Source organism: Phyllobates terribilis, unplaced genomic scaffold (assembly GCF_046119375.1).
Source record: "Phyllobates terribilis strain yellow unplaced genomic scaffold, ASM4611937v1 Scaffold_13__5_contigs__length_258822181, whole genome shotgun sequence".
NCBI classification, from domain to species: Eukaryota; Metazoa; Chordata; class Amphibia; order Anura; family Dendrobatidae; genus Phyllobates; species Phyllobates terribilis.
The window spans coordinates 108,565,965-108,578,279 of record NW_027362773.1 but is presented as its reverse complement, the minus strand read 5'-3'; the positions used below and the strand labels follow the sequence as shown (position 1 = coordinate 108,578,279).

The window sequence follows — 12,315 nt, the reverse complement described above, 5'->3', positions numbered from 1 at the left end:
CCATTTTATGGCAAGTTGATGTTTTTATTGACACCATTTTGGGGAACATACACAGTTTGGGTGACTTTTTATTGCATTTTTCGGGGAAGGTGCCGTAATAAAAAAAAAAACAAGGGAAAAAAAGGCCATTCTGGCGTTTTGATTGTTTCTCTTACTTTTATGGATATATTGATGCCAGAGACTGTATTTTGCAGATTAGAAGATGCACCCCAAATTTTGGGGAGGAAAATGGGAAAAAAATGAAATTAATAAAATAGTGCGTCTTATAATCCCCTTTTACGATAGCTTACCCGGGGGTGGTCGAGAGGGCTGCGGTGAAGCGGGATCCCAGGAGGCAGGGTCGCTGCTGCAGAAAGCTTTCAACGGTGGCAGGAGTGGGGCGATGCTGCAGGGCCCGGGCTGGAAGGTGGGGATGCTCAGCACAGTGCGAGACTGCTCCAGGCCACGGGCTTTCAGAAAATATCAAACAAGTCCCCACACTGCCCATCGTTTGCATCGTTTTCACTGCAGTGGACTTTGGGAAAATGGCGCATGTTTAGATTGAGATCTCCGCTCCCAAGATCGAGATCTCGGGAGCCGAGATCTACACATGCTCCGCTGGAGGCGTCCATTTTCCCGAAGTCCACCGCAGTGAAAACGATGGGCAGTGCGGGGGCTCCACTGACATTTTCTGGAAGCCTGGTGCCCGAAGCAGCCTCGCATCGCTGACCACCCCCACCTCCCAGTCTGGGGCCCACAGCATCGCCCCACCACCTTCAACTTCCTGCAGCAGTGACCCTGACTCCTGGGACCCTGCTCCACCGCAGATACCCCCCCAGCCCGGTAAGCTACAATTGGATTATAAATCGCACCCCCATTTTCCCCCCAAATTTGGGAGAACAAAAAGTGAGTCTTATAATCTGAAAAATACATATATATATATATATATATATGCTTGTTTTTTTTCTCTTTATTTTTGAAATCTTTATATTTTATTATTTTTTTTATATTAAAGAAAAACTTTTTTTGCTGAATTTGACCTCATTTTTAGTCCCTCTAGGGGACTTAAACTTATTGTTGTTCGATTGCTTATTACACTATATACTGCACTACCACGGAATTGACTGAGACTAATGCAATATTTTTACCGTCTTGTGTTTTTCTCCAGTGTTTGCAGGGCTCTGTTGAACATGGCATCTCTCTTCAATTCCACCCCAAAAATGCCACTTCTATTAGAAGATGTGGAAAAAGGAAAAGACCAGCAAGATGAGGATGAAAACTGCGAAGAACAGGACCTGCACGCCCGGACTGGAGTCTCCATAGTCCGCTCTTTCATTATTGTAGGCGTTCTAACCTTCATCAATCTGGTCACCTTCATAGCTGCCTTCACTTTCGTAGGTAAGTAGGCGTAAACCGGCTTATGTCGGGGGCAAGGTGTATAAGGCCCAAAACTGCAAAAAAAGAAGAAAATCTTCATGGCCAACGAGAAGGCTCGTTAGCTGCTGTGATGTCTATTCCTGCACTTCTCTAATTACAATAATCATTCGTGTTCTTCTTTTTGTTCTGGCAGGAGCGATTTCTTACCTACAAAGCGCATTTAAAATGGACGACAGCAAATCCGGCCTTATAAGCTTAGGTAAACTTTTAACATAAAATCCTATTCTATAGGTCACTTGTGAGGACGGCTGGAATCTCGTGACATCATAAGGTTCCAATTTTGTAACGTTCACATGATGGCCGCCTTTATAGTTACCAAAAATGCAAACAGTGATGAGGACGGGAGAAGTGTTTTCAGTGCAACAGTTTAAATAATCCTCAAATATAAATAAATATATGTTAAAGAAATCATTTCTATTAACTGTGACCTCTTGTTTTTCCCCTTCTAGTATTCACGATCAGCAGTGTCCTGTTTGGTCAAATCTATGGATACCTGGGTGACCGCTGGAACAGAAAATACATCATGTGTGCAGGGATGTCCTTCTGGTCGGCCATCATTCTCTGCAAGTCCTACGTTCCCAATGAGGTAACTGATCTAATTGGTAGAAGCATAAAGACTTAAGGCTCATGCAGACGTCTGTGGATCTCGGTGCCATCATGGACAATAATGCACGGACTGGCCGCGGTTCTTCCGACCCGAGCATCGCTATCACGCTGTCAGAGATCGGACCGGGATCCACCGACGTCTGCATGAGCCCTAAAGCCTCTCACTTGTTTGTATGTAGATCAGTATTTTGCATTAGTATTTGCAAGACAAAAGTGAGAGCGGGTCCAAAATTAGGAAAAGTTTATAATTTTTCCATTACCGTATTTCTTTAGGTGTCTTAGAAAACTTTCATAAATGGTCACTGAATATTTTTTTGTGTTTTCACAGTATTTTACAGTTTTTCTCCTAATTAATGGACTGTCTGGAGCTGCAGAGGCAAGTTTTAAAATAACTGCCCCCTCCATCATTGCCGACGTCTTCGTGGGAGATCGGCGCAGCCGCGCGCTTAACTTGTATTACTTAGCAGCACCCTTTGGCTGGTGAGTGTAGATCTATTTATTGTTTTAAGGAGGGAATCATAGCCAAACTGTCTAAGAGTAAGTCCGACAAGGCGGATTTGCTGTGGACTTTTTTCGGTACGGATTTTGCTCTACAGATGCATGTACAATACATATGGATGGCGTTTCAAAAACCCCTCCGCAAGTAATGATCATGGTGTCGCAACACGTAGGGGGAGGATCAGCAGTGAACCAGCAAACATTTCTGGAATTGCTGCAGATTTCTAGGAAATTGATTCAAGACTCTAAATGGAAATATTTTTTCAGCAATGTCAAGACTTTCCCTAACAGAAAACTGCACTGATTGCTATGGGCAAAAAAGTTTTCTGCTAGACAGTTTGACTTTTAGCACTTATGACAAGAGCTCCTCAAAGAATGTGAAGACTCAGAATGATCTTACACTTTTTATTGTTTTTTTATAAATCATTTAAATGGACATAGGAAATGTTGTAATATATCTTATCAGGAAATATACTTATTTCCCTTCATTAATTCACTGATAAAAATCCATCTTCAGTGACAAGACAGATTGTAGCTTTATGCGGCATGGGGTAACAGTTGCTGCTCATAGAAGTCTATGGAGGGGGTGGAGTAGGAAGGAGGAGCCGGAAAAAGGCACTCAAAAATGTATATGTATATATGTGTGCAGAAATTATGACAACTTTGTTTTTGTTTTTTACAGTGGCCTTGGTTACATCATTGGGTCTAAAGTGACAAGTGCATTTGGTGGCGCCTGGCAATGGGCCTTCCGGGTAAGTAATAGGTCTGAGGGATCTTGTGGACAAACTGTGAATCTTAATTATAATTCCTGAATCGTATTAAAGGGAATCTGGCAGTATGTTTTTCCATTTGATCTGAGAGCAGGGGCCCTGTAGGGGCAGAGCACCTGATTCCAGCGATGTGTCACTTACTGCTCCTTGTAGATGCTTTAAAAAAAAAATCACTGTTTTATTAGCAGGAGATTATGACGAGGGGACTAGTTGTCTCGTGCCATGTAGTCCTCCTGTTCTGTGTAACCCCGACCCCACCACTGATTGGTGGCTTTCTGCCTATGTACAGTGTGCACAGAAAAATCTACCAATCAGTGGTGTAGGCAGGGTATACAGAGCTCAGCATTCAGAGTACTGCTAGATCTGCAGCGAGAAAACTGGGATTTTATCAATACTTCACCAAGCACACCAGCAAGTGACACATCGCTGGAATCGGGGTCTCTGTCCCTGCATTATGCTGCTCTCAGATGCGCAGCAAACACCTCGTCGCAGATCCCCTTTAATGGAACCAGTTCCACAACAGTCTGTGCTCATGTCCTTTTTGTGATGAAACCTCTGTATATGTGATATGTGATGTCTCCTTCTTCATCTACACAGATCATCTCTGCTCTGGGCCTGGTAGGAGTCCTGCTCATGGCTGCATTTGTAAAAGAACCGTCCAGAGGAGCTGCAGAGGAAAAGAACAAACCACTGAGCTTCAAAGGATGGCTTATGGATGCCAACCAACTGCGTAAAAAGTAGGTGTCTTCTGTGCATTGATTTATGTCACTGATCTCCCCCGTGACTTCTGCGTCATTTACAAGTTTTTTACCCTTTTCTCTCTCTGCAGCCGAAGTCTTCTGTTTTCTACTCTTGGGACTATTATGGTAAAATTTGTGGCAGCTGCATTCGGCTTCTGGGCTGTTACTTTCCTGAAGCGTGCCCGGGCTCTCATGCTACAGAAGGCGCCATATCAGACTCAACTATCCAACTATGATGACAGGTACAAGTTTAGCAAACTTTAATTTGACATTCACTGGTGGGAATTTAATTCCCCCTATGACCGTTTTCTCTCTAAAAAAATATATTTATATTTCAAATTATTATTATATCAAATTATTTATATTTCATTTCTTCAAGCTACTTTACTAATCTCTTTACCGCTTTTCTTTGCAGTCTGATTTTCGGAGGACTTACGGTCATCTCTGGCATCCTTGGAGTTGGAACAGGGGCGGAGATAGCCAAGAGATGCAGGAAGTACAACCCTCGTGCTGACCCTATAGTTTGTGCGGTTGGATTGCTGGGCTCCGCCATTTTCCTGCTGTTGGCTATTATTCTTGCAGACATCAGCCTTGTGGCCACTTATGTAAGTACCTGGAGTACAGATTGCTTTCATCCCCTTACTGGGTCTCGGCTATAGGACCGAGCAGTAGAAATCATAGACTATGGCGGGGGCTGTCTATGAATGTACGGAGACTGGGGTGGATGAATGGATTATAAAGACAAAACCTATGGGGGATAGGAAAGCGTGCAAGACACAAATGTTTATATGTATTGTTCTTTACTCTCTGCAGGTGTTTATATTCATCGGGACCATATTTCTGAGCCTGAACTTTTCAGTTTCAACTGATATCCGCCTGGTGAGTGGAGAAAAGCGCTAAACTTATCATAGCTATAATTATATGTATGTAGTCAGTCTCTATGTTCTGTTTTTACCCATCAAATGCCCCATAATCCTGGCTGTGCCCAAGCGTCTGTTGGGTAATTCCCAACTAAAAATAAACCTGGCGCAAGATGATTAAAAACTTCTTTAGTAAAATCTCAGTCCACAACATGTCTGGGCTTCTTATCTATCCTGGCTGATTGTGCATTTAAAGGGGTTGTCCACTACTTTCACATTGATGCCCTACCCGTAGGATATGGCATCAATGTAGGATGGCCGGGGTCCCGCACGCGGCACCCCCGGCGATCAGCAGTTATTGGTATCTGCAGCGGCTGCCACCGGCCGGAGGGGCTTACCTGCGGTGTTTGGCCGTCAAGTTATAGTGGTCACCGCGGTGTACTGCACATCCACCTCCTATTCAATTGACTTGAATAGGTAAGGACTTCCGGCTGGTGGCAGCCGCCGCCGGCACCGATAACTGCTGATCGGAAGGGATGCCGCATGCGGGACCCCGGCCGATCATACATTGATGCCCTATCCATAGTGGACAACTTCTTTAACTTAGGCTTCAAGTATGTTCACTTTGTCCATGTTCTCTTGTCTCGTTGGGTTCAGTGACTCCTTCTGCTCATTCAGAATATTCTCTTGTTTCAGTATGTGGTTTCTCCCACAAGGCGATCAACAGCACAGGCGTTATCGATGGCGGGGTCCCACCTGCTGGGGGAAGCTGGAAGCTCCTATTTCATCGGGCTAGTAAGTAGCTGTTACATATTCTCACATCACTTTAGGGCTACATTCACACATCTGTTTCCATTTGTACATTGTCGCAAAACAGACCATTTTTCTCTTGTGTCATCTGTTTTTTTAAAAAGTGAAGGTGGTAGACTGTCCAAACTTTATTTATCCATTGACTCTTAATAATGGATCAATGAAAAATGGATGAAACACAGATGGAAAACTGAAGTACAAAGTATATCATCCTTTCTCCATCCATTTTTAACAGATTCCTATAGACTAGAAATAGTAACCCCAGTTTTAATTTTTATTTCATAAATCAATAGTACAGTACACATGAAAATAAGAAACGTTGGAATATATCTTTTCAGAGAAATCTGCTTCTTTCTCCTCTCGAACTGATCGTTTATTCTCAAAGTTCTCACTGTATTCAGTGAAGCATTACTGGGATAGGAGATGACAGTTGGTGCTTATAACATTCTATGGAGAGGAAAGAGGGAGGAGCTAGAGGCAGGCTCCCCCCATGTACATAGAATCTGATCAACAGCAATTGTCATCTCCTATCTCAGTAATGTAAAAATCTGTCTTCACTGATTACAGATTTTATCTGTGAATTAAGAATGTTATAAATTAATGGAGGAAAAATAAGCAGATTTATCTGATAAGATCTACCACAAAGTTGCTTATTTTCACGTGTACTGTATTGATTTTATAACGACAGTTACTCTTTACTGGCCAAGTCTGATCCGCAGAACGGATGAGAATAGGACATGCTCTGTCACAGTGGAGTTTTTAAAACTCGCTGTAGCCTATTCATAACATACTTAAAAGGGTTCACCGGGACTATTTGATTTTTTTTACTATGGGCTAACAGGCAAGTCGTTGCTAAATACCTGCCTGTAGTGCCCGGGACCGATCTCTGCCAACACCCGCGATTCAGTGGCCTCCCCTGATATCACGTTGACAGAGCAGCATCTTCTCTTCCGCTCTGTTGACGGGGTGGCAGAACTCCAAAGACAAGATGTCCTGGAGTTACGTCACAGATTATCTGCTGAAGAAGGATGTCACAAGTGTCCTGTTCCCAGACAATGTGTAGTACTGGAGCTGCGGATACTGGAAGCATTGCTGTTCATAGTTTGGAGGAGCCGCTATCTGCAGTGAGGCACCTTCTCTTTCTATGATCACCAGATTTCATTGGTATCCATTGACTGCTGTCAGCATAAACGTGTCCAGTCAATTATGTTTTTTTACTTTCATTAACCATACATAATTATTTATCTCGTCTCATCTTCAGATATCCGACCGCATCAAAAGTTACAATCCAGACTCGGCTCTTTCGAACTTCCGCAGTCTGCAGTACGCCCTCATGGTTTGCCCCTTTGTGCTGGTTTTCGGAGGAGGATTCTTTTTCGCATGCGCCCTCTTTGTTGAAAATGATCGTAAGAAGGCAGAGACAGAGTCTGAAGGTACGTGCAGAAATAAGTTAATTATCCGATCATATCTCTTACAGAATTGGATTAGCATTAGCTCCATAATTAGTAAATGTAATACCCAGCATCTGTATAATACATCCATCCCCATAACAAAGCTCCATAACATAACATTAACAAAGCTGCATAACATAACATTAACAAAGCTGCAATTAACTTATTATTATGACATAAATAGTTTTATCCTAAGGCTATGTGCCCACGATGCAGAAATGCTCAGGATTTTTCCTGAGCGTTTCTGCATCTCCCCTGGCAGAAAAAACGCATGCGGATTGTACATGCGGATTGTACATGCGGATTGTACATGCGTTTTTCTGCCAGGGACATGCGGATGTGAAGCGTTCTTCACATGCATTTCCGCATGCGGGTTGATAAGCGCTTTCCAAGCGATTTTAGCATCACTTGGAAAGTGCTTGACAACTTGGTCACACTATATAAATCCATGCAAACGGCATGGATTTATATAGTGTGACCCCAAAGAATGGTTAAAAATAAAAAAATAAATATATACTTACCTTCCGATGGCCCCGGCAGTCTTGCTTCACTCCGTCCTGGCTGCCGGCAGATCGCGGTACACTGAAGGACCTGCCAACGTCAGCATCGCGTGACCCGTCACATGGCTATGACGTCAGCGCAGGTCCTTCAGTCCACCGCGATCTGCCGGCATGGGAGGACGAGCGCACCGCGGCCCGCCGGAAGGTAAGTATAACATATATTTTTTATTTTATTCTTTTTTTTACAGGTACTATGGCACCTGGGTGTGGATGTCTCCTCTCCTCCACACCCGGGTACCATCCCCACAATGGAACGCATACATCTACATATACAGTGATGCGGAGTCCATGCGGTCTAATGCAAGTCAATGGCGGAGAAAACTCAGCGCTTCCGCAAAATAATTGGTAGTGCTGCTTTTTTTACGCAATGATAATCCGCAGCGGAAATTTCTGCAGCATGTGCACAGCACATACGGATTATCATTGGGGAACATGGCAGACCTTCTACCATGCGTTTTTTAAGCGTTTCTGCAGCGTTCTTGCCGCTGCGGAAACGCTTAAAAAACGCATCGTGGGCACACAGCCTAAGTGTGACCCTACCCTACTGATATGGGGCTGATTATATGACATAAATTGTATTTGAAAAAATCTGCTATGTCTTTTTGGTGGAATCTACTTTTAAGAGAACCTGTCACTCGCCATAAATATACATTTATTTTAACCCGGTATAAATGCTGCTATTCTCCTGAATACGGCATTGTTTGTCTCTTGTTCTCAAATCTCCTTGTTCCTGATAGGTCTCCCTGCTCCCTATATATTTATCCACTATTTTAGCCAACTGGCCGTTGTCATCAAGATGTTTCTCAAAAAGAGAAGTTTTTGAGGGTCACGCCCACTTGGCAAAAATAAATACAAATACTAGATTTACATAAAGGGAAAAGGGGGCAATTTCTCAGGAAATTAGAATCTTGAGGAACAAAGGATGAACAATGCCAGATTCAGGAGAACAACAGGATTTACAACGGGTAAAAAATGGTAAATGTCGGATCATCTCGTTCAATTGTTTTTACTTAACATTTACAAAAAAAATAACATTAAGAAGGAATATAAATTGGGGAGGGGAAAAAGGAGTAATGGGGTAACAATGGGAAGTTACAGGAGAGAAAGTAAAGGCAAGGCTAGTCATTATTATTAGTAATAAACAACTATTATAACTTTGACCATAATATGTGTAAACAATTAGTTTGGTATATATCCGGTATTGTTTGTTTATACAACTATTTTAGTTTTTAAGTTTTGGGTTTAGCCTGAGTAAAAAAAAACTCTTCCACTATGGCATTCATCTAACTAAATATCAGCTACAACATTTTTTCACTAATCGCAAAGTTGAACTTTAATATTGTGCGTTGATGCCTTTCCATTACTTCTAATATTGATGGAGGAATTATTTGCTTCCATTTTGTTGCGATTAAATGTTTAATCACCAAAAAGATATGACAAGAGATATGTTGAAATTTGGGTGGGATTTCTTCTAGACCTTGTGATAATAATATTAATTGTGGTGTAAGTGGAATATTGGGTTTAGAAATTCATAGGAGTAAGTTCAAAGTTTCTTTCCATAATTCCTTTATGGACAACTCCAAAATATGTGTAAAATGTCTCCCGGTTTAGCACAACCTCTCCAGCATAGAGGAGGTTGGGAAGGAAATGCTCTGCGGGGTCTCATTGGAGTAAAGGAGCACCGCAGCATAATGTTATAGTGCGTCTCTTGGAAACACGTAGTGGCACAATATGTCAGGTTTAATGCTTTACTGTACATGTAGATAATCCTTCTGTATCATTTTATATCAAATAATTTAATTTTATTTCATCTTTATAGACTTTGTCCTGAAGGAGGTAATATCTACAGCTCCATAAATTAGAACTTTTTAAAGCTGGACCTGAGGAAAAATGAAAGGTAAGATAAGATGGGAATAGTCAACTTTAACTTTTTTAATTTTTGGTAATGAGAATATATAATTTGAGAATATAATTTGAGTGGGTTTTCAGATCCTATTATTTCAGAGTTAGAATTTTTAGTTTCTTTCCAGGCCAGGTATCTCTTCTTAGAACTATTCAATCCTTTTACAAGAGGAGATAAAATATTAAGTACCAATTTTATTTTTTTAAGGGGATGAGTGATAATACCAGATGGGAAATATATTAGTTATACAACCATATAAATCATCGTATAAAACTGTACACTTGTTAAACTACGTTTTGCTTCTTTTGTTGGAGACAGTGGCTCCAGCTTTGCGGCACGAATCATCACGTTGTACATTCAATGTCCGTTCCGGCTATGACAACTTGCTGGAGGTCCTAGATTCATTGGGGATCTGCAGGGGTTTGTCTGACATCTTTAAGTTCCTGGATGTCTTTTAATGTTTTAGAAATACTTGATCTTTTACTAAAGCTAAAATAGTGGGGAGAAGATCCTTTACAGTAAAAATAGTTCTATTTAGATCTAGCTTTATTAACGCTACATAATCAATAATTTATTTTTTAATTTAAATTTATAGATTTAAAAAATTGCACTCATGTACTTCTTAGATATCCATGAAATGCTTAGTGCCGGCCAATATGAAACATTCTGGGTTTAGGAATCCAGTGGGTGGTCTCAGATCTCACATAGTGATTGTCAGCCCCCTCTATATGAATGGGGGGTACAGTCCTAAACTAAGAATAAGCCAATATCACTTATCTTAAATCTTTTCTCACAAGGCTAGAAATCAGTAACCAGGAGTACATTGCCTGCCGCTTATATATGATATCCAGTTGTTTCATCTTCAGTCATATTTATTATTTCTACAGATCACTATTCCGGAGAGAGGCCTGATTGTGATCCGTCAATGAACAAAGAATCCAGCCGGATGTGACGACTCTTCCACAAGGCGAAAACAAGTCAGAAAAAAGAGACAGATTCCGGGCTCGGTCTCTGTTCTCGCATACGACATTTACTGGACTTTCCGCAGTCAGATGAACTCACGGAATAAAGTGAGGTTCCTGCTGCATCAAGAGGCAGATTCCGGGCTCGGTCTCTGTTCTCACTTCTGGATACGACATTTACTGGACTTTCCGCAGTCAGATGAACTCACGGAATAAAGTGAGCTTCCTGCTGCATAAGGAGACAGATTCCGGGCTCGGTCTCTGTTCTCGTCCTATCATGATTAGTGCCACATTGAAGACTATTGGGCAACACGGTGGCTCAGTGGTTAGCACTGTTGCTTTGCAGCGTTCGGGTCCAAACCCAACCAAAGAGAACAACTGCATGGAGTTTGTATGCTCTCCCCGTGTTCGCGTGGGTTTCCTCCGGGTTCTCCGGTTTCCTCCCACACTCCAAAGACATACTGATAGGAAATTGATAAATAAATAATTAAATATTATTTCAACTATTATTGAAAATTCTTATATTTGACTCCTTGAATGAAGCTAATAGTCAGTGTATGATAACATATCTGAGCCACTGTATGGGTCTTCACAGTGCTTAATAGAGGCAACTGGGGGTCAACCCAACAAATCATAGGAGCCTCAGGTCTGGTCAATGATTCCTCCCCAGGTCCACACATTGCATTCCATGTCCTGAGCTCACGTATGTGATCAGTCCTCCATTATGGTAAATGGAAAATATAGAAACAACCAATCAAAAGTCTAACACCTTACTGCCCTATGACATACTATTACATCATGGGCACATGGGATTAAACATGAACTGTGCTATTTTCATGGTAGTCGTGCTGTGCAGGCTTAGCAGCTGAGCCCGCACTTCAAGGAGAGTTGGCTGCAACTGCCGACTTTGGTGTTAGCACCTATCCCGACAGTTTAACCCTTTAGATGATGCGGTCAATAGCGACCACCGCATCAATATGGTGGACAGAAGGAAGGGGCCCCCTCTGTACCTTCATTATTACCCCCATGTTACAATCACGGTGTATCGATGGTTATCATGGCAAGCTGAGACCTAACAACAGCCTCTGGGTCTATCAGCAATGGAAGCTTGTTGAAAAAAAGAAGGATCGCTTCACTGTACCAAACTTTTAGGGTGCTCTGAAGAAATAGGTAGTATAGATATCAAAAAAGAACTTCGGCACTCCAATATGGATGCAAAAAATTGGTTTTTATTAGCAGAATTCCCCTTAAATGAAAAGCAGGCCAACGTTTCGACCTAACATGGTCTTTCTCAGGGCCTATGCTAAACATCAAAAGAATATATCCCATCAACATTTGTATATAAACAGAAAATAAGGAAAAACAAAATATACACATACATCTACTTATAAATGATGTGGAATAACCCACAAAAGATTGTGAAATAAATTTGTAAGGTACAGTAGAATATGCAAATAGCGTGCGTTTTTTTTAAAAAATGTTTATATATGTATATAAATTCAAGAATAATGATATAGTAGGAGACCTCATGCTGCCACAAGAATATAAAGTATATATATATATATATATATATATATATATACAGTACAGACCAAAAGTTTGGACACACCTTCTCATTTAAAGATTGTTCTGTATTTTCATGACTATGAAAATTGTACATTCACACTGAAGGCATCAAAACTATGAATTAACACATGTGGAATTATATACTTAACAAAAAAGTATGAAACAACTGAAAA

At 41.4% G+C, this 12,315-nt stretch overlaps 1 protein-coding gene across 1 annotated transcript; it reads left to right on the top strand.

The window, feature by feature from the left end:
* The first annotated feature begins 1,169 nt into the window (after positions 1-1,169).
* On the top strand, positions 1,170-7,188 carry LOC141173610 (protein spinster homolog 1-like). Its single transcript, XM_073657911.1, has 12 exons — positions 1,170-1,377; positions 1,550-1,615; positions 1,866-2,002; positions 2,351-2,502; positions 3,203-3,272; positions 3,888-4,027; positions 4,120-4,272; positions 4,446-4,635; positions 4,844-4,909; positions 5,587-5,685; positions 6,962-7,133; positions 7,178-7,188. The coding sequence occupies exons 1-12, from the start codon at positions 1,170-1,172 to the stop codon at positions 7,186-7,188; spliced, it is 1,464 nt and encodes a 487-aa protein (XP_073514012.1).
* The last annotated feature ends 5,127 nt before the right edge of the window (positions 7,189-12,315 follow it).